The 24995-nt window shown below is 41.5% G+C and overlaps 1 protein-coding gene across 4 annotated transcripts; it reads left to right on the plus strand.

Annotated features, from left to right (window-relative positions):
* The first annotated feature begins 623 nt into the window (after positions 1-623).
* On the plus strand, positions 624-24995 carry TMEM242 (transmembrane protein 242). 4 transcript variants are annotated; one of them, XR_012041524.1, is made up of 5 exons: positions 624-813; positions 3088-3188; positions 8478-8615; positions 12989-13126; positions 23761-24995. XR_012041524.1 is itself a non-coding variant. In XM_072856048.1 (4 exons), the coding sequence occupies exons 1-4, from the start codon at positions 678-680 to the stop codon at positions 23857-23859; spliced, it is 474 nt and encodes a 157-aa protein (XP_072712149.1). In that variant the 5' UTR covers positions 624-677; the 3' UTR covers positions 23860-24995. The 4 variants fall into 4 exon arrangements, 2 of the variants coding, with proteins under 2 accessions (XP_072712149.1, XP_072712150.1); XR_012041523.1 differs by lacking the exon at positions 23761-24995 and adding an exon at positions 11943-12388 and having other exon boundaries at positions 12986-13066; XM_072856048.1 differs by lacking the exon at positions 12989-13126.

Consider the following 24995-nt stretch of genomic DNA (forward strand, 5'->3'; position numbering starts at 1 on the left):
ATTCGTCAAGATATAGCTTAGTAAAATTCACGGCAAGAACGTCTCCCAGTTTTATTCAGTAAAGTCCATGCTGCTATCCGTCCCACAGACTTAAACAAACCCCCCTTATGTGCCTACTACAAAAGACTTGATTTAAAGGAGGCTTTGACAACTTTTGCCAATTTTCCTTCTGTGCGATTTGGGCTCTCGGGGTCACCGAACGCGCCTCCAACGACAGGCGGTTACCGAGGGGGCGGCTGGCAGCGGCCCACGAAGCCAACAGCGGCTGAGGAAAAACCTCCGGTGCTCGAGGTCGTGCTTTACCGAGGCACACCCGCCGCCCGGCCTCGGGCCACCGCGGTACCCGCTGCCGCCGGCACCGACCGCCCCAAGTCACCGCCCGGGCTCGCAGGTGAGCCGCAGGTGCCTCAGGCACCGGTAAGCCACTCCTCGGGTCAGCGCGCCCCAGCCGCACTGCCCGCGCCCCTGCCCGCCTCGCCGGCGCCTCCTCCGGCCTCGCTGGGGGGCGACAGCGGCCGCCCAAGCCCCGGCGTGGCGGGTTCCCCCCGCCCAACTGCGTGGCCGAGGAGGAAGAGGAGGAGGAGGAGGAGGAAGGGCGGCTGCGTGTCCCAGCCCAGCTCCGTTTCCTTCCGGGTTGCGGCCCGCAGCCGCCTCCTCCTTCTCCCGCGCTCTGGGCCATGGGGGCGGCTGCTGGCGGGGACGCCCAGGAGGGGGCAGCGGCGGCGGCTCCGCTGGACCCCGGCCACGGGCTGTCCCTGCCCCGGGGGGCTGGGAGCCCTGCGGCGTCCCAGGACAAGCTCTTCTTAATCAAAGGTGCAGAAAGCTCTCCTCTCCTCCCCTCCTTTGCCTGCACGGGTCAGGGACGAGCACCAAGCGAGTGCGGCAGCCCCCTGCCCGCCCCCGGCCGTGCCGCTTGCCCCGGCCAGCTGTGCCGCAGCGACGGCGGAGGCCGGGAGTAAGGCGTTTCCGTGCCCCCCTGGCCGTAGCCCAAGGTCTTGCCCCACTTTCCCGTCCCCGGTGAGGAGTCGAGGCGTTTGGGGATGGCCTCGGCCGAGGCTTCTGGATGCAGTGAGAAAACCCCTACAACGCCGCCCGCCTTTCCCTCCCCTTCACCGGTGGCGGCGCCTGTCGCCCCTCAGCCACCCGCCCCCGGCACGGGGACGGGACCCGGGGCTACAAAGCGCGGCGCGGGCCGCCCCGGCGGGATCCGGGGGACCCGAGGCGGGTGGGCCCGCTCCGGGACTGAGGCGGCAGCCACCGAGAGGAGCCGCCTCCCTCCCGCGCCCCGCAGCGCCGCGGGGCGCAAAGGCCGCCCGGACCGAGGAGCGGGGTCGCGCAGCGAGATGGCGGCGGGGGGGTGAGGGAGTTCAGCCCTGCGGGCCTGCGAGCGGCAGCGGGCGGGGTTCCGCGCCCAGCCCTGCCGGGACGCCCTGAGGGGGTAGGAGCCGTTGGGAAAGCGGCGGCTCGTAGGGGTTACAGATAGCGCCGCGGATTCCTTCGAGCAAAGTTTCCGTAACAAAACACGCACGTCTCCCGGGCTGGATCCCAGCCGGGGGAGCTGAGGCGAGGGGAGAGCCCGGCCTCGTAGCAGAGCCAAAGTCTCCGCAGTCACACGCACCTGCGGGCGGCGGGAGGCAGCGAGCGCACCTGCGGCTGGCGACGTCGCCCCGCGGCCGGCAGTCACCGCCAGCCGCCCAGCGGGCCGCCAGGCGCCGCCGCCGCTCCCTGTGACTGCCCGGGCTCCCCGCGCCCCCTGGCGGAGTGGAGGCCGGAGCTCCTCCCGCTCTCCCTCCCACGCTGTCCCGTCCCCGCGCCGCGCCGGCCGGCGAGTCCCGGGGGAAGGCGGGCAGACCACGATCAGAGGGATGCACCCTTCTGCAGGAATAATGTCTCTATGAGCATGCTAATGTAAGGGCACCGTTCCCCGTTGCCACACGCTTTGCAACGCTTTCCTGCGCCTCCCAAGGAGGTCATGCATCGAACTCCTGCGCTTTGAGGAGAAGTTAATTCAAGACCAATTATTATTTCTGAAATCAGGGAAATGTTGGTTAGTAGACCTTGAAATGTAAAACGCAGTCGTCATGCAAAGTTCGGACAGCGTGTGAGGTCTTTCTGCTCCCAGGCAGAAGAGGTACTTTATAGATTTCATTGGCACAAGTACAGCAAACTTCTCCATCACAATAATAGAATAATTAATTTTTTTAAAAGTGAGACCTAACATAAGCATATTTTGCTTCTTACTTCCTATTCAGGCCAGCTTTTTAATTACTTAACTGGTATTGGGAAAGGGAAAACAGGCTGGGTATCAATAGTTGCAAAGGAAGAGCAACTTGTAACCCCCTGAAATTTTTGAATTTTAATATGAATCAGATGGTTTTGTACAGTGCACTCAGTCTTTGTAATAAGCCTTTTTCTTAAAAGTGGGCAGGTATGGCTACATGTGCCTTTGATGCAAGAACTAGAAGGGATCAAGGGACCCCAAGTGACTTTGGAAACACTCTGAAAGAACTGAAAAGTGAGGAATGCTTTCTGTCTTGGGAAACCTTCCTGCTAGTGTCATTTTCTTTTTTTAAATAGAGCATTAGAACATAAAACGAAGAAAGCTGAAGAACAAGTGTTGCTTATTGAATGGTCTTCAGAGGTCCTGGTGGATTTTCAGGTGGCCATTTGAAATAACAAGTGATGCAACAAAAATAATTACATCTTTGTTTTGGGGAAGGGTGAGGAGTAGCCATAGAGCAAGACGATTTTAGTAGCCTGGCTTTGGAGTGAGAGAGAAATTTCGAAGTACTGTGAAAAGGCATCCTGGGATTTGAATGATTTTTTGTGTGTGTATGTGGCTTGAAAATATATACACTTGCCCTTAATTTTCAAAATGCTCTATTTCAAAATATTCTTTCTTGCTTTCTTGCCATTTTGAGTTAATGTAAATAATGTAGACAACTGTGCCTTTCCCTTCAGCATGTGCTGACAGATCTTAATTTTTCGGGTTTTATTTTCAAAACAGGTTTGGTTTTGTGTGGGTTTTTTTTTCCTCCCCTTAAGAAACAAAATCTTAATTTTTATTTCTTAAACTTTTCTTGGCAGGTGGAATTTTTCTAGGTACTGTTGCTACAGCAGGAATGATAGCAGGTTTTGGCACCACACTTGCCATGACAAAAAAGAAGAACCCAGACTGGTTCAGTAAGGTTTGTTCCTTTTAAACTGTTTTCCAATTATGATACGCAGGAAACAAGAATGCATCAAATGCTCTATAGAAATGTTGATATATGTGGAGTTTGGCTGTACAAAGTTGATGGTAAGGGCACTAGACTTAATTGAAGTCAATAGGGGTAGGATTAATTTAAAAATCAGTTCAGAGTTGGCACTGCTAAATACCTTAGTACTTGAGATTAGTTGAAATACATAAAGCTTACACTGTTTGCTGGAATCATACTACTGCTATATAATGGATATAACTGATGGTCTGTTTTGATTCTGTGATGTGAACACACTTCAGTCATGAGCCTGTATCACCTCAGTGATCCAGTTCATGCGGTCCCACAGGGCTACAGTGAATCGGGAAGCGAGGTAACTGCAGTAAGGATGGGAATGAGGAGGTAGAAAGCCTGTAAGCTGTGGAATATGTAAGTGGAACAATTTAGTCAAAATTTAAGCTCTCCACTCCCTTCCCACCGTGTAAGGGGACTGATGAGAGTGAGTAGTGGCTTGGTACTATGCGATCTGACAGCCAAAAATAATCAGATCTTGTGCAATTACTAATAGGATCCACCTGAGCATTCTGAAGAAAAAAATTGCAAAGGAAAGCTAGCAATTGTACCATGTTCCTGTATTAATCTGAAATACAGCATATTTAATTGAAGAACGCTTTTTTCCTCACTAATGCTTTGCTACTGCCAAAAATGTCAAAAATAGGCCCTTGAAATTGATCAGTCTCATCTCTACCGAGCCCTTAAAATACAACATATATTACAGATATTTTTAGGGAGCTGAGAACTGATCAGTTGTGTTTATTTTTTAAATGTTAATTCAGTAACAGTGCATATCAAGAGAAAATTCTTCCATTGCACTTTCTATCAGAGCCTTTGTATCTGATCACTCACAATCTCCTTTTGTGGTCAAAGAGCATGAGATCCTTCCTTTGCCATCCTGTTTTCCTCTGTAGGCTGCTGTGGCATAACTCATCCATTGCCTTTTCAGCAACAATAAAAATTGGTTTCTTTTTTGAAATAGACAAAACAGAAAATTCCATGAGAAGTTATTTCACAAGCTATAGAAACATATTACAATAAGGAAGTTTTCTCTCTTTTTTTTTTAAACATCTTTTTTCTTTTTTAAAACTTCCTTTTTCCTGAGCATTGCACTTTTTTCCAGCTCGCGCGTATTGGCTGTCTGAGCTGTCCTGTTATCAGTGTGAAATTTATCAAGAGTGACGTTACATTGACATCTGAGAATATATATGCTGGAAATGGCACTAAGTGATACATACCATTTTGATTTTTGCTGAAAACCTGTATCTGCTACTATCTGTGCAAATGAATTACAACAGTTTGCTAGCAAAAATCTGTGATTCCTGGGCCCCTCAAATTAAATACTGCAAAGTGTAGAAAGATGCTTTTTTGTCAAGGTACTTGTAGGTGAGCAATTTCAAAAGGGAAGGCTAGACTTTGAGAATGACTTAGCCGTCTATAGAGGCTCTCTGAGGTACCAACCAGATAAACAGTTTTGCAGTAGCATTCTTACTTAAATTTATAGTTACTTACGGCAAGTCATTTTTAATAACACATCATGTATAGTAACAAAAGTATAACTATGAATAACTACAGATGATTGCATCCTTCTTAGATGTTCAATGCCTAAATACTATTTTTATCCATGTTAAGGTGAGGCCATAGTTTGACAGGTAGTTTAAGCAAACATCAGCCAGCACTGCTGTTGAAAGAAGTAATCCTACCAGCCCTTAGTTTCTGGCAATTCATTCCTGCCCCTGTAAAGGCACCGATACTTGTGCTGCTGGGTTGGTGAGATGATACTGGGTTAATTCTACTTTTTTTTTATTTCCTGCATTAGTTTTAGTCCAAATCAGTCTTCTGATTCCCCTCACTGCATGACTGCAGTGACCGTGCTGGCACAAGCTGGGGGGAAGGTCAGAAGGAATGAGAATTGATGCTCGATGCTGGGAAGAAATGCGAGACCTATTCTTTCAGCATCTTTGCTGGCTTGTGCCAGTTTTTGTGTCAGTGAAATGGCAACATGTAAGTCAGGTAGAAACGGGAAGCAAACATAAGGCAGCCTGCGAAAGATTTAAATAGTTTTATGGGAGAAAAAAATAGCAATTTAGAGGGGAAGCTGTAGCATCACAGCATCATGGCTTCATGACTGCATCTGGACTTCCAGGAAGCAACAGTATGAGACCCTACTGTTGTAGAGTAGCATCAGCATTCCTGGCAAGAGATAAAGCAGAAATTGCACCTACCGTACCTCCTCCATGGTAGTGAAATAAAGTAAAGGTAAACATTTGTAGGACTGGCCCCCAAATTGACTCGAAACTGAGATTACATAATCCTGTTTAGTGATGAACCACTGCAGAGACTTCAGTTAAGAAATGATTGGGGGAGGTGTTAAAATTAAATGCTCAGATGCAGCAACCTCCTTGTGGTAAGTGTCCAGTTTTACCAGCATTTATCCAGGTGTTTAATTTTACAATGGGTTAGGTCATATGAAACAGTGAACACGCTGAATACAATCAACCAAAACAGCTGAACACACCATTTATTTTAGGCACTGCTTCCTTTCAGACACATTCTTATCCACAAGGGAATAGTTACAGGATTGAGGCCTGTGTCTGAAAAAAACAATGTCATTTCTCCTTCTCCCACTTCCTGCTTATGTCCTCCAGAAAAAAAAAAAAAAATGAAGCATATATTTTGGTAACCAAATCAGCTAATTCTGCCCTATATTTTCCTGGTCTGGTTTTAGAAAGACTCAAGTATTGTTTAAGAGCTTATTTTTTAAATTAAAGAGTTGCTTTTTAAAAAAATATAAGAGCAGTAATGAAGAGAAAACAGTCTATGCATAGAATAACAGGCTTGTGAATAAAACTCAGTTCTCTTAAAAATGTTCTTTTGTTGGTGACATCTTTTTCTCCCATGCTACTGTTGTCTTTTTAAATTTTTTAGCATTTTATTAATCAGCTTTCTTAATGCTCTGAACAGCATATCTGATAATCATATAACAAACTGTCTTGTTTACAGAAATCCTTATCTGTGTACTTAATACCGTGAGGAATCAGCCTGTGGCTGAACACTGTTTGACTGCTGTCAGTAAAACCAGATCAATTGTTTCTATTTACCGCTATTTTCCTGGGGCAATCAAGCATTTAAATAGTACTCTGTTTTTGGGTTTTTTTGCCAGCAATTTTCACAGATAATGACTCCTATTTAAAGATTCTGTGTAGAGGATATTTTTGTCCATTCATTTCCCATCTTCCAAATGGGAGACATTTTCCTGCAAGTTGTTGTATATGGTTAGACTATGGAAGCAGGAAAAATGTCAGAAATAATCATCAGCATTTTAAATCTACTCAAAGCAGTCTCTACTGAAAGAGTTATGAAAGTTCATCAGCTGTGGTAAGGAAATAGTAGGACTTGGTATAATGGTGTGACTAGAGATCTTTGCTGTTTGTGTCTGTGTGCATATGTGTGTATGCTTACAGAGCAGTGTTTTGTTAACAGCTTCCGCTTTGGGATGTCCAGATCAGAATAAATAAGGATCAAGATACATTTTGCTTGTGTCCTTTGCAAGTGTGTGTTTGTCCTTGGGTAACTGTGGCTACAGCCAAATCCTAAGGAGGTGTTAATGCTGAGGACTGTCTGAGGATCATTTTAACATTTGAATAAATACGAAGCCAAGAGGAAAAAAACTACTGGTGCTATTTCACTGACCAAATACCATAGTGATAGACACTACATATGTTTAATTATATCAAAGAAGAAAGAGAACCATTTAAAAAAAAAATTAAAAAATTTAAAGTCTTTTTAAAGCAAGAATACAAAATATTTTTTCCCCACTTTTTGTGATGAATAGAAAAGTGCAGCTCTTTGGCATGTTTTGGAGGAAAAATTTTTGGATCGTTCTGCAAGTTAATTTCACTTTTCAGTATTTTAGACTATAAATGAAAGAATTCTTTATTGAATATATTTGTATGCTTGCAGTCTCATTTATGTTTACCTCTGAGCAGTAATTGTTTTTTTTTCCAAGATACCTAGGAAGTAAGTAGACTGTTCAGATGTGTAAGGACCGTAGATGCCAGTCTTTAACAGTTACCATCTGAAATCTATGTTTCCATGTGAAGAATTGAACAGTGATCCTTTGGGGAAAAAAACCAAACCCTCTTGCTGACATTTACCACTATGAGCAAGAGGATTATGTCTGTCTTACTGCTGTTGCAGCCTACACAGATCGAAGCTGTCCTATGCCAAATAGGTACAGTAAGGTGGGCACTGTGAGATGAGAACAGCTGGCTAACAGTGAATGTGCAGTGCAAATTGATTGATGTCACCCAGTGTGTGGCTTATGCCCTTGGTAGCTGCAGTGTGCGTTTATGTGCTGCGACAGAGAAGGTTTCATCGTGGTTGGGAGCCCATCATGGCTGAGGTTCCATTCTTCGTGGCCTGAGGTGGCTTTTCCAAGTGACAGTGTTTTGTGTTTTCAGGACATGTCTCATGGCAGACTCTTATGCAGCAGTATCTTAACAAGTGGTTAAAACCACCTACTCTTGTTTCTGACAAAAACGAGAAGTATGGAGACTGCAGAGCATTTTCTGTGTTGCCACTTGGTGAACTCTGCAGGGGGATGGGTTCAGCATTGTTGTTTGCTCTTTACAAAATTTTCCTAAATAGTTTCCAGAGCTCTTTCAGCATTGCAGCCCCTCAAAGTTAGTCTCTCAGCCACTGTTATACCCTCTCTGTGTCAAGCTGAAAGCTACTCAGGTTCCTCCAGTTTCCTAATCTGCTGTTTCAGGAGTGCAGATAAAGACCTGTAGGGCAATGGTTGCCCACCACCCTTACTGCCCCAAGAAAAAGTACCAAAATCAATGATGTACAATGATTATGTTATGATGTCACTGGCATAAGGGCTTGTGACTGGTTTTGATTCAGCTTTGTATCTTGACTGGTGGGATCACTGAGTGTTGGATTCTTGTGCCCACGAAACAGTTGACTTCAGCATTTATGGGTGATAAAAATCATCTCCAGGTGGTACTGGCAACCATGAAAGCTGCTCCTGGTGGGAAGGCAGCTCATCCACCCCGTTGCTTGGCTCTCTGGGTCTGCTGGCAGCCATAACAGTTTCTGTGGCTACACTAGTATAGCTGGCAAGTCAGGAAAAATTCTAGATCACCAAATTAACTTTTTTAGTTCATATTTTTTTTCCAATTATTGTTCACTTTTTCTTGATCACTTTATTTTTGGTTCTAGGGGATTACTGCCACAGCTGCATTACCAGAGAGTGGTTCGTCACTGGCCTTACGAGCCCTAGGATGGGGCTCACTCTATGCATGGTGCGGAGTTGGATTGCTCAGTTTTGCCATCTGGAAGGCCCTGGGTGTGCACAGTGTGAGTAGCAAGCATGATCCCCTCAAATACCGTATTTTTGCTTGGGTAATGCATCTTGGGGTGGCATCTCTATACTACTTTAGCCTAGGAGTTACACCTTCATTCACCACATGCAGAGTGACTAACCAGAGTGTGCGCACACAGGGAAGGCATTCTTACATCTGCAAAAAATGGGATATTGTGGGAGGAGACAATTTTGGGGGAGGAACAGTTTTGTCCTGCTTATGTTTATTTGCACAGATGTTTCAGATTCTTCACAAAAGAGGCAGTGTTCTAATTTAGAGACTAAAATAGTAGCTGCAAACTTTCTGTATCCTTCGCTTATTGAATTGAAGGCTACCCCCTGAACCCTGTCTTTAGAGCAATCTGTTTATTTGTCCAAGTTCCATTTTTTGCATCAGGACACTGGGGACATAAGAAAAAGTGGGAGGAAGCCAGTTTGCTTTCTAGTGCATTTCTGGAAGGGGCAAGGGGGCAGAAAATTGAGTTTCACGTGCAACAGAGTGGTAGTCCATGACATGCCATGTCAAGGCAAAGAAACTCGGGAAGCATCTGAATGTCCCAGGGGGCTAAGGCTATCTTCAGTAAATTGCTTATGTTCCAGTGTTTCACAGTCTTGAGTGTGAACACTGAAGTTCGTGTTAGCACTTTTGTTTGCCCCTAGTAATGAGCCATGACTTAAGAGTCCCCTGCAGCTGTAAGTTTGGCAGAACTGTCTGCATCCTCTTTAGGACTAGGAATGAATAGACTTCCTTTACCTTCCATGGCAAATTATTTGTATATTCAGCAAAGTGTCTCCCAAAACTAAAAGGAAGAACATACTACTCCATCCCAGTACTGTTCTCGTTAATATCTTTATTCAAGTTCTCACTTCTTGTCTACTCTGCTGATGTATCCTGTAGGTCACAATTTGGGTCCCAACATACAGCACTACATTCCTTATTCCTTAGTTTCCAATGCTGATTCTCAACAGGAGCCAGCAAAAAAGCACAGCAGGACATAGGAGGCATCTACAATACATTTTGTTTAAACTGAAGTCCTCCTTGTGAGGCCGTAGTGGAATGGCAGAGAAGGGGGAGGAAGAGTGGGACTACCAGTTTATACTCTCTGCATGCTGAGCTACGACAGTCCACTCAGTTTACTGTCGCTTGTATCGTCAGCCAAAAGGATTCATTTCACACTATGCTGCCGATTCATATTTTCATTCCGTCAAGAGTACTTCTGGTCCTGCTGAAGGACAGCAGAATCTGACCCTAGTCTGCAATTTACATTAACTGTTTCTCAGTAAGCTTAATTTTTACTTCTTTGAGAAGTACTGGCCTAGACCCACAGTTGCCTGGTTTCCCTATGAGGCTGCTTTCCTTGAGACTGAATGACAGGGACCAACCACATACGCTTGAGATGGCCAAGCCTCAGGACACGTCAGAGTCTGATGGGGGCTTCTGGTTACCTGACAGCAGTGGCTCTTTTGTCAGCAGTGTACAGTACACTGCAGGGTATTTTAGAGACTCATTGAGCGTTTGTAGTCAGAAAGCTGCACCTCATTATATTCTGTGTTGTTAATGTTGAAAAGAGATGGGAGAAACTGTCTCTGAAGAGGCTCTTGCAAATGCCTGTTGGTATTGGTTTCTGTTGTGGAGTGCTTACGTTTCACCGTATTGCACACTGAGAACTGCAGACACTGAAGGAAGCAGATTTCTGTCAAGAGACCTCCGTCTCCACATGATTTTGAACAGCTCTCTCCCTGCTCTCCACTGACATATTTATTGCATTCGCTATAGACTTCTAAATTCCCACTGCAGAAAGGAAACACGTACAATAGTGCTACTCATTATTGCAGAATGAAAAATTAGCATTTGTACATTTCCTGTCACACATTTCTTTTTCTTGTTACACTATATATCTCTTAGAATCAAATATATATATGTTTAAAATTGCTGGAGGTACAAAAGCAGAAGTGTATTAAAAATGAAATATTTTGACCAAAGAGAAGAGGTTCATTAGCATTAAAAATATATTTCTAGAATAATTAATCTTTGATTTTTTTTATTGTTGTTGACACTTTTTGCATACTGCTTTAACATAATGCTTGGGAGCAAACACTGACTGTTGAAAGACAGTAAGTATTTTTGTGCTTAAATATAATTTTCCTGAACAGTTGAGATTAATAATGGACCAGCCAGCTTATAACTCTTATTTAGTTCTGGACTCTTGAACATATGCTCATTTTAAGAAGGGCCTGTTTATTTTATTTATTTTTCTATTTCAGGGGAACATTGTGATACTTTTGAAAATTCTTAATTGCTATCATGTAAGCAGAGCAAATAGATTAACAATGATTAACATGTAAATAGATTAACAATCAGTCAGTTAAAATACTGATTTTTAAAAACACATATTAGATGCATATGTGTGTCCAGTAATTATTAGATAGCCACAAAAATAAGTTAAGTTTTATTTGTGGGAAACTGTAAGTTATCACTTAGTGAAATAAAGTTTCTTTCCACATCAACTGTTCAGACCACAGAAGACACAATAGATTTTACACTAAGCTCGTTTTCAAATGAACATTTTAATTTCAGTTAAACATTTTAAAAAGAGGCTCTCGGAGATTTACCTGAATAAAAATGTCTTGAGCCTTCAGTGTGGTTGAGTGCTGCAAGTTCAGTTGCTCTGTAGTACATGCAGGTTCCCAATACCTGTAGAAGTTCAAGTTACAATTTCAAACCTAGCATCAGGTATCAAGATTTGAAAACTATGAACTTAAGGCAGACTTTCACCTCTGAAAGTGGTATACTATACATGACCTGAGGGGAGACTTGACTCATTTTGATGCCAGGAACCTGTGTGAACTTAATAACTGAAGCATTGACAGCTAGACAAAGAGAAGAAGAGGTTCTGCCCAGCCTCTTCACCTTACTGCCTTTAACAGTAACCAGCTGCCTTTGGGACCTGCTAATTAGTGATCTGGCCCTGCTGGGCAGCAGCTTCATTTGTTTAAGAGCTACTGGTAATATTGATACCGTTACTGACAGCTAATATCGTCTCTCAATATTAAATTGTTTCTCTCGATATTAAATTGTTAGGCATAATAAAATTCTGATTGTAAGCGCTGTGGATGTTTCATTTAGCAAACAAGCAAGCTGCTTCTGTCACATGTAGGAGGACCTTAACTCGGGCACTTTCTCACATCCATTGCCAGCTCTGTCCCTGTGACTATCTTGGTGGAATCGTAGCAAAATACAGGGCTGACCTTCACTTGCAGAGTTTGGAGGGGAGTTCAGAGTTAAGTAAAACTGAGTTGCTAAGTGTTGTTTAATGCCTCAGGTCGTCTCCAGGAGTAAAATACAAGAAGCCGCAGTGGAAAATCAGACATGATGGGTTGGCAGGAATCACACCAAAAGGAGTAAGAGAGCTAGGAGATCTTGCAGCATAGCTGGCTTGCAGGAAGGCTGTTGAGCAGTTCCAGTCCTGACGGGCCAGCCCATGGAGATGCCTGAAGTTGGTGCACACCAGAGCTTGGGCTGGCTTTACAGGAGGAGGAGAGCAAAGCTCATCGGTGAATTTGGAGAAGTGCAGCGCAGCAAAAGATGTGCTCTTTGTGCTTTGAACTCTGCTCATGTTAGCCATGCACTGGTTTGAAACGATGGACTATTCTGCCGGTGTGACTGAACTGTCCAAATCCTCACGTCGGCCTACCTGCCGTAAATCCGTTGTAATCGTATGTGTGTCCGCAGGAAGAGGTTCTGAGCATCTCCTGCCCACCTGAAATGGTAGAACCAAAACAGCGAGGTGCTGCTACGATTTCTGGGGTTTAGGGGGAAAAAAGAAGTCGGCATTGGTACCCTGGGGCCGATCAGTTATACCCGGCGGGGCAAAGCAGGTTGTGCCCCGCGGGGCGCGGGCCGGGGGGCGGGGCCGGGGCCGCGGCTGCGCCGCAGCGACACCTGCTGGCGGCGGCGGCGGCGGGAGAGGCGCGGCGGCCGCGGGGGAGGGTGCTGCCCCGAGCCGCTCGCGCTGCCCGAACGAGCGGTTTTCATCGGCTTCTGCCGACCCGTTTGTTTAAAGAAGCGTTGCAGTAGTGGCAAATGGCCTTGTCGTTAGTCAGAGCCCAGAAGAGCGGTTCCACTTGGTACCGTCGCCTAAATGCTGTGATTTTTAACGCTCAGGGATGTGTTTCCTATGAGCATCAATTATCGACGGGACAGTGAGTGATTGATCAAAATATGTATTACTCTAAGCTTTGCGACTGTTTAAATTATCTTGTCATCACTTACAAAGTCAGAGATGAAACGACAAGAGCAAACTGGCACGATATTTCCTTGATGAGTTATAATTGCTGTAATTAATCTGTGTCCGTCATTCTGAAGCAGTGTTGCGGTTGCTCAGCAGTTTGTGTCGTGGAAGGAAACTGAAGCCGTGGTCCAGGATGCCTCGTCCTTACACCTTCTGAGACAGCCTGTGTTTGCTGTAGAAGCAAGTTGTTGCTAAGATCTGTTCCAGACACTGAGGTGATGCACCAGCTTTGGTGATATCAGATTTTTATTTAATCTTTGTGGCTTATTGGTTCTTAAAACAGTGCTGTGACAATGCCTACTTCCAGCTCTTAAATGGCTTTACTGTTAAAGGTGGTTCCCTGTAGCTTTACAGTCTGCTGCTTTTTATGCCAGCGTGAAAACCCAGGGGTGATAGTAAGTAACTGATCTTTATATCTTGGTAAGGGATATAAAAGATTTTACGCTGTCTCAGGTTGGGTTGTTAATATCCCCTGACTGCAGTTACCACTGTTGTAATCTGAGGACAGCCTGGTAAGCAATAAACCCTACTAAATTCCAATCAACTCTTATTCCTGAACAGAGAAGTGATGGATCAGTGAGGACTTGGTTTGATAATGGCTTAAGTTCCATTTTTCAATAATGTAAAAGAGAAATCTTCGTTTTCAGAACCTAGGAGATGGTGGTTATCTAGTTTTATATTGTACCTCTTGCAGAAAATAACCATCTGTCAGTAATAGTCAGACTTTTTTAACTTGCTTCCTGCAATCTCTTAGGAAAATATTTAAAGTCAGTCCACCTTTGATTACCTCTGGGCGTAGAAGCTCTGTCTATACTAGCAAGTACCATGGACCAGCAGCATTGGGGCAGTGAAGCAATTGGGGGCTGAGGACCTTACATCTACAACCATTCCATGGGATTTTTAAAATTTGGACTGACTCTGGCCTTGCCTCATGGCTTGAACGCCTGTTTGCAGTTAAGAGTATGTTATGTGCGCGCCTAGAATGCATCGCCAGTTTTATGTCACCCTAAAGAAACCCAGTTCATAAATTTTGAGGCTGTTCAGCAGTACACAAACTCATGCCCAGTAAGCACAGACAACTGGGAGATTTGCTTCCAAAGAGCACCCCGATCTGAACCCAGGGCTTATCCAAACACACCCACAGCCTTCCTCTCTGAGGCACTTCACACAATAGAAGGACATGTGCAATGTTAAACATAAGCTTAATAATTGACATCTGGCTTGAAACAAAATGGCACCACCTTTTTTAACAAGTATATTTGCTATTTAATAACTTCCACATCATGGCGTTATCTTACAGGGTTTTGAGCTTGCAACCACAGAACGCTGTAGCTGCCCACTCCTGGTGCAGTGGGCTGACTGTTTTGTGATGCAAAACGCAGAGGTATTGAAATAAATTTTGTAGAAAAGAATGGATTTGGCCAATTTATCATATAAATTTTTTTAAAGTTGAATAGTAGTTGAAACATATTATTTCAACATTCTCCATATGAAATGCTCAATGAGGTTTTAAATTTTCAGTTGAAGAATAAATGGTGTTTCACTCGGTAAAAATTTTTAGAAGTAAAAAATTCAGAATTATCTTAAACCCCCTGTTGTTACACTTGACCTAAACAAGTATTTTCATGGAAGTTTCCAAAAATTAAACCTTTCCTATTTTATTTACCTATTCTACAGGTGTTATGATCCACCACACCTTTTTGTTGCTTGGAAAAATGTTAGTTTCACAATTTTCTAGAAGTTACAGTTGAGTTGTAAATCCTTGTTTTAAATAAGCAGGTTTTTTGTTTTAATTAAACTTGCAGCTGTAGAATACTTGACAGGTATTAAAATATACCTATGAATGCCTGATGTTCTTTTTTTTTTTTAAACTATCAGCGATTATGAGCCTTCTTTTAAAAGCAGAACAATACCCTTAGCCCTTGTAGACTGAAGTATGCAACAATTAACAAACAAGATAAATTATGTTTTAAAAGCCCTTTTGTTCTTCATGCCCTCAATAAACTAGGTTTTATTTCCTCAGAAATAAAAGCATTCTTTCTCCCATAGGAAAAAGGCCAGGATGATTCATATGCAGGTTTGTGAGATTCTGATTGTTGCTTCCACATCTGTTCCATGGAAAGCTGGAAAAATAGTGAGAAGAATTGCCTAGTAATTTGTGACTAATATAGTTATAAAATATTAGTTCATAATTTTTATGGTGACTCCTAATGAAATATCCTGGTTTTCATTGATCTTAACCTTTAAAATATTAACACTCTAAAACAATTGCACAGCTGTGAAGAGACATCTAAAACAATTAAAAGCAATACAGAGAATATATGCTTGCCATGGTTTTGTTGGTAAGGACATTTCCCAGGCGGGCTGCTTTTCTCTAGAGGAAATCTAACCTCTAAATCACTGTTTTAAGCATAAAAATAATAACATCCCCCTCGCTTATTTTGAGAGATACTTGATAAAATTTTGTAAGACTGTGTAACCCAGTTACACAGTCATAGGTACAGTATAAATACAAAGGAGTGTTGGCTTTAAGGATGGATTAATTTGAAAAATAAAACGGGAACATGGAGACATAGTCTTAAAAAATTACTGGTTTTGGCATCTGTAAATACTACTAAGATCTATAGATCTCAACCAAGTCTGGGCATATTGCAGTGGCTGAAATTTTTATGCTATTTCATAAATGAACAAATGTTGCTATAAAAGCAATATATCTCCTAGAATCATTCTAGAGTCATTCCTAGATTTTTTTGTTGTTATTAGTTTTTAATTACAGTTGTATTTGATCCTCACCTAAGTATTATTCATGAAGTTTCTATTTCTTACCATGCTTATGTTTGATTGCATAATAAAAATATATCTTTTCCATGCTATTTCATGGTCATATATTTCAGTATAAATCAAATCTGCCCAGTTTTTTTAACATTCTTTTATTTCCTCAATACTTTTTTAAATTCAAGCTCTTAGAAAGAAGACGGAGTACTAGTACAAGTTAGCACTTCCTCCTCCTGTTTATACAGGGTTTTTCTGTGCTGCTTTCATTGCCTAATTAGTTTGGTGTGGAGAAGACTTACCTCCACACATATGAACTGCTGGTATTTTATCCAAGAAGTAAAGAAAAAAAAAGCAGCCTATGAACTTCACTGTAAACTTGATAAGGCAGAATGCTTATTCAAGGAATAAGATCATAATTTTCCTACTGGAAAGCTGCTACATCTGCTTTATGAATAGGGACAGCTGTAAGTAAGTATTTCAAAAATATGGGAAGACTGTAACTGTAGCTGTCTTGAGGAATTACTCTGCTGTGTCTTGGAAGAGACTCGTAGCTGTTGGCTGCTGTCAACCTGTAAAGAAGCTAGAAAGAGTAAAACAAAGTTCAGCCTTTGGTCTGAAATTGCCTCTGTGGAGCAGTTCCACGTCGCCATAAGCGGACGAATGGATTGATCCACTTCTCGGCTGCGCGTAACTGTGAACTATTTGTGTACCACTAAGATCTGAATAAAAGCTTATCTGATAGGTGCGAATTATTCATGCTACATCTTGGTCCCATGGGATCTTCCTGTGCTTCGTTAAGTGTGGTGGTGTGGCCATGCTTGTCTCACCCTTCTGTGGTCCAAGACCCCAGCTGCTCTGCTTGCCTGGAGGCACCCAGCCAACCCTGCCTGGCTCTGGGTGCCACACTGGCTCTGACAGGTTTCCTGCATGGAATTCAGCCCTGGTCATGGTGTTGAGGCTTATGCATCACTGAAGAGTTTTGGTTTTGTGCTGGCTCTTTTCCCAGCCATGAATCTCACTTGTGAATGATACATATCATGAATTCCTAGACATACAGAGGAAAAAAATTACTCAGGTTGCCCTTTTCTGGAACTGCATGCTTGCAGACAATTCTTGTTTTTACTTTAATTCAGAAATCCAAATTATAGCACAGAAGAGCTTATAGAGTTGGGATGCTCATCCTGAGATTTTGCGTCCATTAACCAACTTGCTTTATACATTTAGATATTTAACTATTTTAAATTTTAAATTACTTTAATATTAATTTTTCAAATTGCCCAGGGTGACTAAGAAGCAATGACTAATACACCATAATAGACTAATCATGTGAATGTCCTTTCCAGGCACCCAGATTTGAAAGTAAGATTCTGCGGAAATAAATGCTGTGTTCCTCAGTGATTTCAAAAGTATTTCACTGCATTTTTCTGCATGGCATGAAAGCCTTTGCAACAAGATGGTATAATCCAAACTTTGTACCATTACTTTTATATCGAAGCCTGATGCAGCATCACTGAAATTAATGAGAATAGGCTTGAGAATGAGACGCTGACTTAATCTACTTCGAGATATCATATGCTACAAAAACTTAAGTCCTTGGCATTTTATTTCAGAAAGATCAACATGGAAATGTATAGAATTTTAAAGGATACTCCTGTATCTCTGAACCTAAGCAAGTTACTTTTTTTTTCAGGTTGTGGTTTACAAAATGACTGTCTTGGTGTATATAAATCAATAGCTGTCTTTCCAATTGATCATAATTAGCTAATCGCTTCCTTTTTTTGGTATTCAAAATAATCTATCCTTAAACCAGAACAGTTTTGTTTTCTTTAGTCTTTTCTACTGGAATGGCATCTTCTTCCTTTTATGATAGATGCATAGAAAGACACTTCCAGGCTACCAGTCAACAATCCCGCTTTTGGGAGCTAAGTGACATTCGCACAGAAATGAAACCAAAGTGGGGCCAGTAAAACACATTTGTGATGTGGACCAGCTACCTTCCCATTTGTGTTTGTGAAATGCATTCATTTATGAATGAGTAACATGGCTGCTGCACATTTGGAAAAGTAACGTGAGGAAAGTATTTCATGTGTTTTATCTCTTCACGTGACCCAGTCATTGGAAAAGAGACAGCGTGAGCCTTCTGACTTGACAGCTCTCAGTGGTTCACCAGTAATTTGAGACAGAATATGTAGTAGCCGTGGGAGGCTACTACATATGTATAATGGTTTGGGAACTGTGACAGCTTCGTTCTAAACAGTGATGATCCTCTCCCCCTCTCCCTGTAAAGTTCACTTCTTAGGTTATTTTCATGTTATTTTTCTTTTAAAAAGCACAGGACATCCAGTTACACAGGATTTACAGGGATAGGTTTCTGGAAAAATATGTCGATGTGTTTGTTTAATTTTAGGCATTGTAAATGGCCCTCTGATTTCAAAGCGAGTATCCAACACTACATAAGGTTAAGCATGTGTGTAAGTCTCCATGGGATAGGGGGTTAATATGAGCTCTTGACTTCTCTAGATGGTTTAACAAAATTCTGCTGCTGCTTTTCTCTATGCAAGCCTGAAACACGGGAATCAGCACACGGGTTGTGAACAGTGCACTGTAACAGTACAGTGTAACATAGTTAAATATTAGGATGTATACTGCCAGGATTGACCCTCTGAGGGCCATTTTCATAGACCTGTAGTTCTGAATAATCCGAACATTCACAATGCTTTTGCTAATGAAGGTCTAAGAATATGAATGTAATAGAATGTAATAGAATGTAAGGTCTAAGAATATGAACCAGGGCTCTATTTTTCATGCTTATTTTAGAGGTCAGCGTGCAAGCCGGCACAGGGTGACCTGCAGCGAGTGCCCCATTTTACACTGAGAATCGGAGAATCACCTTCAGCCGGCAGGCTGTCTGCTCTGCTCTTCGAGTACTGTAAAGGCTCAGCGCTTGCTGTTTTCTACAAATAACTTGCTATTTCTGCATGCAGACCTTAGTAATCGTTTGCTAACAAGGACACCAGCAATCATTTTAAGATTTGGGAAAAGGTGGCAAGAACAATCCTCTCTGATGCTCTTAAATCCAGGGCAGCCCGTCTCATCTTCATGCCTTGTGAAATGGAAGGTGGCTGAGGAGAACACAGGGCACGTACATGCTGTATTCTGCTGCCAGTCGATATTCCAGTTCAGGGCATCTAACCTCATTTCACTTGGAAGCTAATGTAAGCAGTTTTTACTGGTACGAGCACTAAAACAGAAAACTAATAAATTCCTAGAATCTGGGTTGGCCTATTATGCATGTCAGACATCAAAGTGAACATTTCTTCCTAAAACTTTCATTCTAGGATTCAAATAGACTCTTTTAGCCCCTCTTCCATTCACTTTGATATGAACGGCCACATAAGTGCTCTCAGTAATAGTGCTATCCCATTTTTTGCGTGACATTCTGTCAACGATGTACATTAAAAAGAGATTATTAAATGGAAGATGCTTTTAGGTCCCTGTATTTTTACCACCTGAGGCAGGATCATTAGGTTAAGATAAGAAAATAACAGTGATCTGTAGCTATTACAGATTATTTAATGCAGTAAGGTAGATGATACACTTTCAGAAAGAAGGCTGACAGTCAGAGGTGGAACAGTTACTGTAATTTATTTGGCAGAAAAAACAGCGTCAAGCTTTGCAATATCTGTGATAAAAAAATAAAATTCACCTGAGTGAAATTCACTTCAGAGAGTTGCCTCCAGGAACGGAGCATGCTGGAATGTTAAATCAAGAAATGTGTTATAAATCGTTCATGTACCACTAGGTTCAGAAGCAGCAGCTGAGAGAGTGGCGTATGATACTGAAGGCAGCAGAAAGAGGTAAAATACCTTCAGCTTTTAGTGCTCGGTTTACTGCACTATTAATTGAAGACATTATCACAGTTGAACCGAGTACCCCAGTGTCAGTGTGGCTGACAATAATAAAGAGGCAGCCATTTCAGTGAATTATTTCAAAACATTCCAGTACTTAGTACATAGCACATTAGCTTTCATAATTAAATTAATGCCTTTTGATTTGAGACAACTGGCATGCGTGTTGTGGAATCTGGAGGAAGTACAGGAGAAGATTTCCAGGGAGGGAGAGGGGAGAAGAGACCGCCCGAGTGGCATGTCTACTAAAAAGAAAAGGCAAGGCAAGACACAGATTCCTAAGGGCAGCATTTCCCTCATCAAGAAGTGTGCTTGTCCCCCGAGAGGTAAAGCAGGTAGAGACAAGGTCCCAATTCTTGCACCTCAAGTGTGCAGTATTAATAGAACATAAAGCTAGATTCATCATCTTCACAAGAAGCTCACCACACTGCAGGAGGTGACGGGACACTGGTAAGCCCAATTTGTTGAAGGACAGCTAATTTACATGTTTAGAGAACAAATTTTCCCTTCACTACAAGGATCCTCTGAAGTTGCAATGGGCCTGCTCTGATACTGTCAACCAAATGCAAGCAAGAACAACCCCGAGGCCAGTGTCAGTTACTTTGGAGGCCAAATTTATTACTGAATATGTAAATATACTAAATAGAGTTTGACCAATCAATTGAGCTGATAGTCTCTGACTGAAAGAAGTCACAGCCCAAAATTTGATACTAGAACGGTTCCTAAGCAGGCAGACATTGTCACTGGGAGAGAAGGGATAGGAACTTGGGGATGCAGTTTCCACGTTTATTTATGTGTGTATATACTGGTTCCATTACATCAGAGAATAGCTATTTTTCAAGGTCTTCTCCATGCTTTTAGGCATCGTGAGCTTTGGGGGAGCTCTGAGTGCAGGGAGGACAGTGGCTAGGATTTGGAAATACATTCAGGATAGCAACAAGCACGAATGTGGAAATGGAGGAAGAAACTCAGAAGCTGGTGTTATTAGTGGAAGAGAAGAGAAAGGGGAGATACCTTAGAAGTCCAGATCAAAGCCCTGATGAAATACTGTACTGCACTTTCTTACTGGAAGGAGAGGGAGACGGGGAAAATAGAAGTCCGGGACTAGTACTAGTTACGTTGCTTAAAGTATTATTAGTGAGAACTCAAAAACTGTTGTGGAGAGAAATAAAAGGGTGCGGTATCTCTTAAGTTGTATAGGAATGAACATTTCTAGTAAGAGTTAGTAGCTGTCACTCTTGTATCGTGAAGAAATTGGCCCTGTTTAGACATACTGTGAAGACATTACATATTAGTGAGGCCCATGCCAGTCACTGTAGATAATGTACTTCTCAAATAGCTGACAACCTAAAGCATAACACTGGGAAGACAATGCACAGTGGTGATCAGTTTGGCATTATGGTTTATTGAAGTAGCTCACTGTCCAGCAATCACAAAGGAAGAAAGTTTGTGGAGAAATATAAAACATGGACAAAGTTGTGAATTGCAATAACAAACTATTTTCCTGCAGAGGGGCCTTGTGGAAAAGGGCATAGATGCTGGCAGGAGAGGAAGTGGTAAATGAGACACTGAGTCTGGCATCACTTGCAAAGTGGTTTTACAAATGAGCATCAGAATCTGAGAAGACAAGGCTGGAGAAATTTCTCAGGGAGTCTTAAAAGCAAAAGAAAGACGTTGAATATTTCAGATTTGGTCCATGTGTTAAGGAAAAATTGCTTTTCCAGGAAATGAGTTGCTTTTACCTGCAGAACATAAATTAGCATTCTGAGGGGAGAAAGATCTGAATATTCTTAAATCTGCAGCTGCTAGCAGTGTTTTACAGCTTTCTAAATAAATACATTTTTTCTTTCAGAACAGAGCGGTAGTGTTTTATTTCCCAGACAAGATTGCTTTTTGCATTCGAAGGTTAGGGTTTGGCATGTTAGTAATTATGCGGTAGTTGTTGGAGTGAGGAAGCACTGTAGTTTTCTGAATGGCTCCCCCCCGCCATCATCCTCTTTTGGAGGCTTTATATAATTGCTTTTAGTTTTCCTTTGGTTTTGTGTGTCTTCAGTGGAGTAACAGAGGTGTCCTGTAGGGCTTATGAGTGCGCCATTTAAATCTGACACTAAAAGAAATTTAAAAGTCTGAGTTTAGAAACAGCCGAAAAATCCACGTTGCACCAGATCATTAGCTGGTATAAAATGTCTTATTTCCAGTTACACCAACTGAGCTACAGCAGTTTACATCAGGTTAGGATCTGGCCATTCCTGTGTTACCAAACACCCAGATAATACTTAGAGTGAGATGAAAGAGTAGAAGAGTTGGTTCATTCTTTAGGAAGTAAAAAATGTTAAGTAAATTGAATACTTGCCGCACATCAGAGAACTGCGGTAACTTAATTACAGAGGACTGGAAAAAACAGCTAAGCCAAAGCTCCTAAAGCATTTCCTACTGTAAATACTTGTATTTAATAGTCAGCAATTGTTTAATGTAATTTGGGCTGGTCCCCTACGTCAGCTCTGATACTGGTGTTTATTATTCTTGGAAGTATTAGCTGTCTACGAGAGCTTTTCAGTTTTAAATAAGAAGCAAAAATAATTAGTTTAGGAACAATTGTGGGTGATTGCCAAGATTTTTAAAAGCCAAGAACAAATAATTAATCAAAACAGCTATCTGATCAGAATAAAATATAAAGCAGACAGTGAATTAGTTTTTACATAAGAACACAATCAGAATAAAACAAAAAGGATAATTTGGCTCTGAATTTTCCTCCTACATTATATAACATGTATTTTTATTTGATTAGCAGTACCCAGGCATTTTTACACAAAAACTTGAGTTCTAAAATGCTTTCATCCATCATAGTTAGTTATTGTCTTAGTAAAGGGTTGGTAATTTCTTTGTAAATTGTTTCATTCTTTGTATCAGCTGTAACTTGAATAATTGCATTCCAGCAACATTTCTCTAAAGAAGTACCAGTTCTTTGTCAGAATTACTCATACGCAGAAGGACTTGAACAGAAAATGGCCCAAAGATATTTGTAAAAAAACCGATGACCCATAACACACAAAATATAGGCATATTTGAGAAGATGCCTGTGTGTTTTTTTAGAATATCTAGATTTCCTGGAACCTCTCCGTGGGACATACTGCCTGAGACAGCATTTGGTCTTCAAGAGGTTATTGCATCCAGTGCTTGAATACTGCATCCTGTCTTCTCTGCATGAAGGTCATAGATTCTGTAGAGCTTCCTCAAAACAGCAGTCCAAAACTTCCCCTGTACATCCTGCTGTTTGTGTAACAGGATTTTCACCAATTTGATTTTTCCATGCCTATCCTTTAAAAATATATTATATGTAAAAATATATGTAAAAATCTTGGAAGAAAGAAACGCGCTAAATCTAAATATTATCTTCAAACAGAAATTATTTTTAAAGAAATTAAATTTCCATTCTGGCCTGCCAGGACTATTGAGTCAGATATAGGTGATAAAATGGTTATCATAAATATAGATTTGGCAAGTGGTATTAGCATATTGATATACAGAATATAAAACTAGCAAACTTCCTCTTTCATGGCATTTTAATTTAGCAACAGTGAAAGAAAAGCTTGGTCCTGTATATCGTTATGAATCTTGTTTTCCTTCCTACTAATGTATAAATTTGAACGAGACTTTGTTTTGTCACCTGTATCCATATGGTGGGATAAACCTAAATTGTCAGAGCTGACCAGTATTTTTTCTTTAATCCTTGTTTTAAAATCCTTGAACAGACCTATTGGGCCTTTAATCCATTACAAGTGTAGAAAAAGGCACTGCAGTCAAAATATGGGCATATTCTATGGAGGTAATTTTCCTCCAAACAAAAACATTTTAAATGCGTGTGTGTATATATAGTAGTTCATATAACAGTAGTGAATCATTCAGGCAAGTGGTCCAAATTAGGCACCCCAGTGTGGTGCTTTAGAAGGGGGGATTGTTGTGGGTCCCTTCATACTTTTTTCACTTTGTTAATTGAACCAACATAATCAGAGGGAAAGTCTTAATTTTCTGTTATTTTTAAAGTCTTTTTACCTCTTCTTTACCTCACACAGTTTATTTTGTAGAATAAGCCCAGGGTTCATAGTGCTACTTTATTTGCTCCTTGTTAACAGTTGACTGATTTTATTTTTTAATCTCTTTTATAGATGAAAGAATTTCAAACTAAAATGCAGTCAATGTTTCCAGCAATTCCTAAAAATAGTGAGTCCACTGTTGAATGGGAAGACTTACTTAAATCCAAGTGAAAGACTCAGAGCCATTTGGAGATGTCTCTCTCAGCAAGAACAGGAGCAGAAGTAGCAGAAGTGTCCCATCTGAAAAACAGAGAAGAAAACTCGGAGTGAGCAAGTTACTGACTGAGTTCACTGAACCTGAGGATGCCAGTTAACAACTAGCAGCAAGGGAATTAAAAACAAAACAAAGCAAAACAATTTATATTGTACTTTTCAGTGTGCTTGGTATAGTTGATTTGTGAGGACATGAACCCTCCAAGATAAGTTGGATCCAACTTGAAAAAAGACTCTCTTATGAAGACTTAAAGAAGAAACTGATCTTCAGTAGTAAATATAAGGACAAAACCCCAATAAACTCTTATCACATCCTGCGTCTTAAGCGGAATTTTAGGAAATTCCTGTAGGAAACAAAGAACGGTACTTTCAGTGACATTTATATGCCCCATTAGGAATATAACCATCAAGTCAATTATAACAGATCTGTTACTGAGCCTGAAGGGAAAGCATACCGTGCACTCTTCTAAAAATAAAGGAGATATTTAAATTTGCAACAGAGAAAGTATCTAAACCAAACTATTTTTGTATGTCTGAAGGGAAAGTTTAAAACATCCCATATGCAAGTAGTGACCTACTGAGCTCCTCTGTAGAGCATCAGAAGAGATCTCTACAAAGTGCAGTGTTTTCTCAGTATTAGCTTTTTTTATTGGATCCCACAATAGTGAATCTGATACTTTGCATAAAAGTCTCTACTATATTTGTATAGCAATTTAAGTTGTAAGTGAAAAAGGTATAAAATAGTGAGACAACCAGTCTGCCCTACACAAATATTTTTAGCTAAGAAAGTGTATGGGCAGGGCTAGTTTTTTTGTATTTCTGTGGTTCCTGTGGTCTCCTTCTACCAGGAGAAGCAGTGTGACATTTTCCACACCGCAGTAGTCTCATGAAGTGTGGGCGTCAACTAGGAAGAATAAAGTCTTACTCAAACATTGTATTTGCAGAACTGTAGATCTGTAAAAATGCAGAAATAAAAAAAAAATGCTATCAGTGAACAATCCTTTGTTGAATGCTCAGTTATCAGATTTTTTTATTAATTGCACACAGTCCAATTAGTCAGTTGTCAGATTTAATAAAGTCCTCTTAAAACCTGT

Source organism: Ciconia boyciana, chromosome 3, assembly GCF_034638445.1.
Source record: "Ciconia boyciana chromosome 3, ASM3463844v1, whole genome shotgun sequence".
Taxonomy (NCBI): Eukaryota; Metazoa; Chordata; class Aves; order Ciconiiformes; family Ciconiidae; genus Ciconia; species Ciconia boyciana.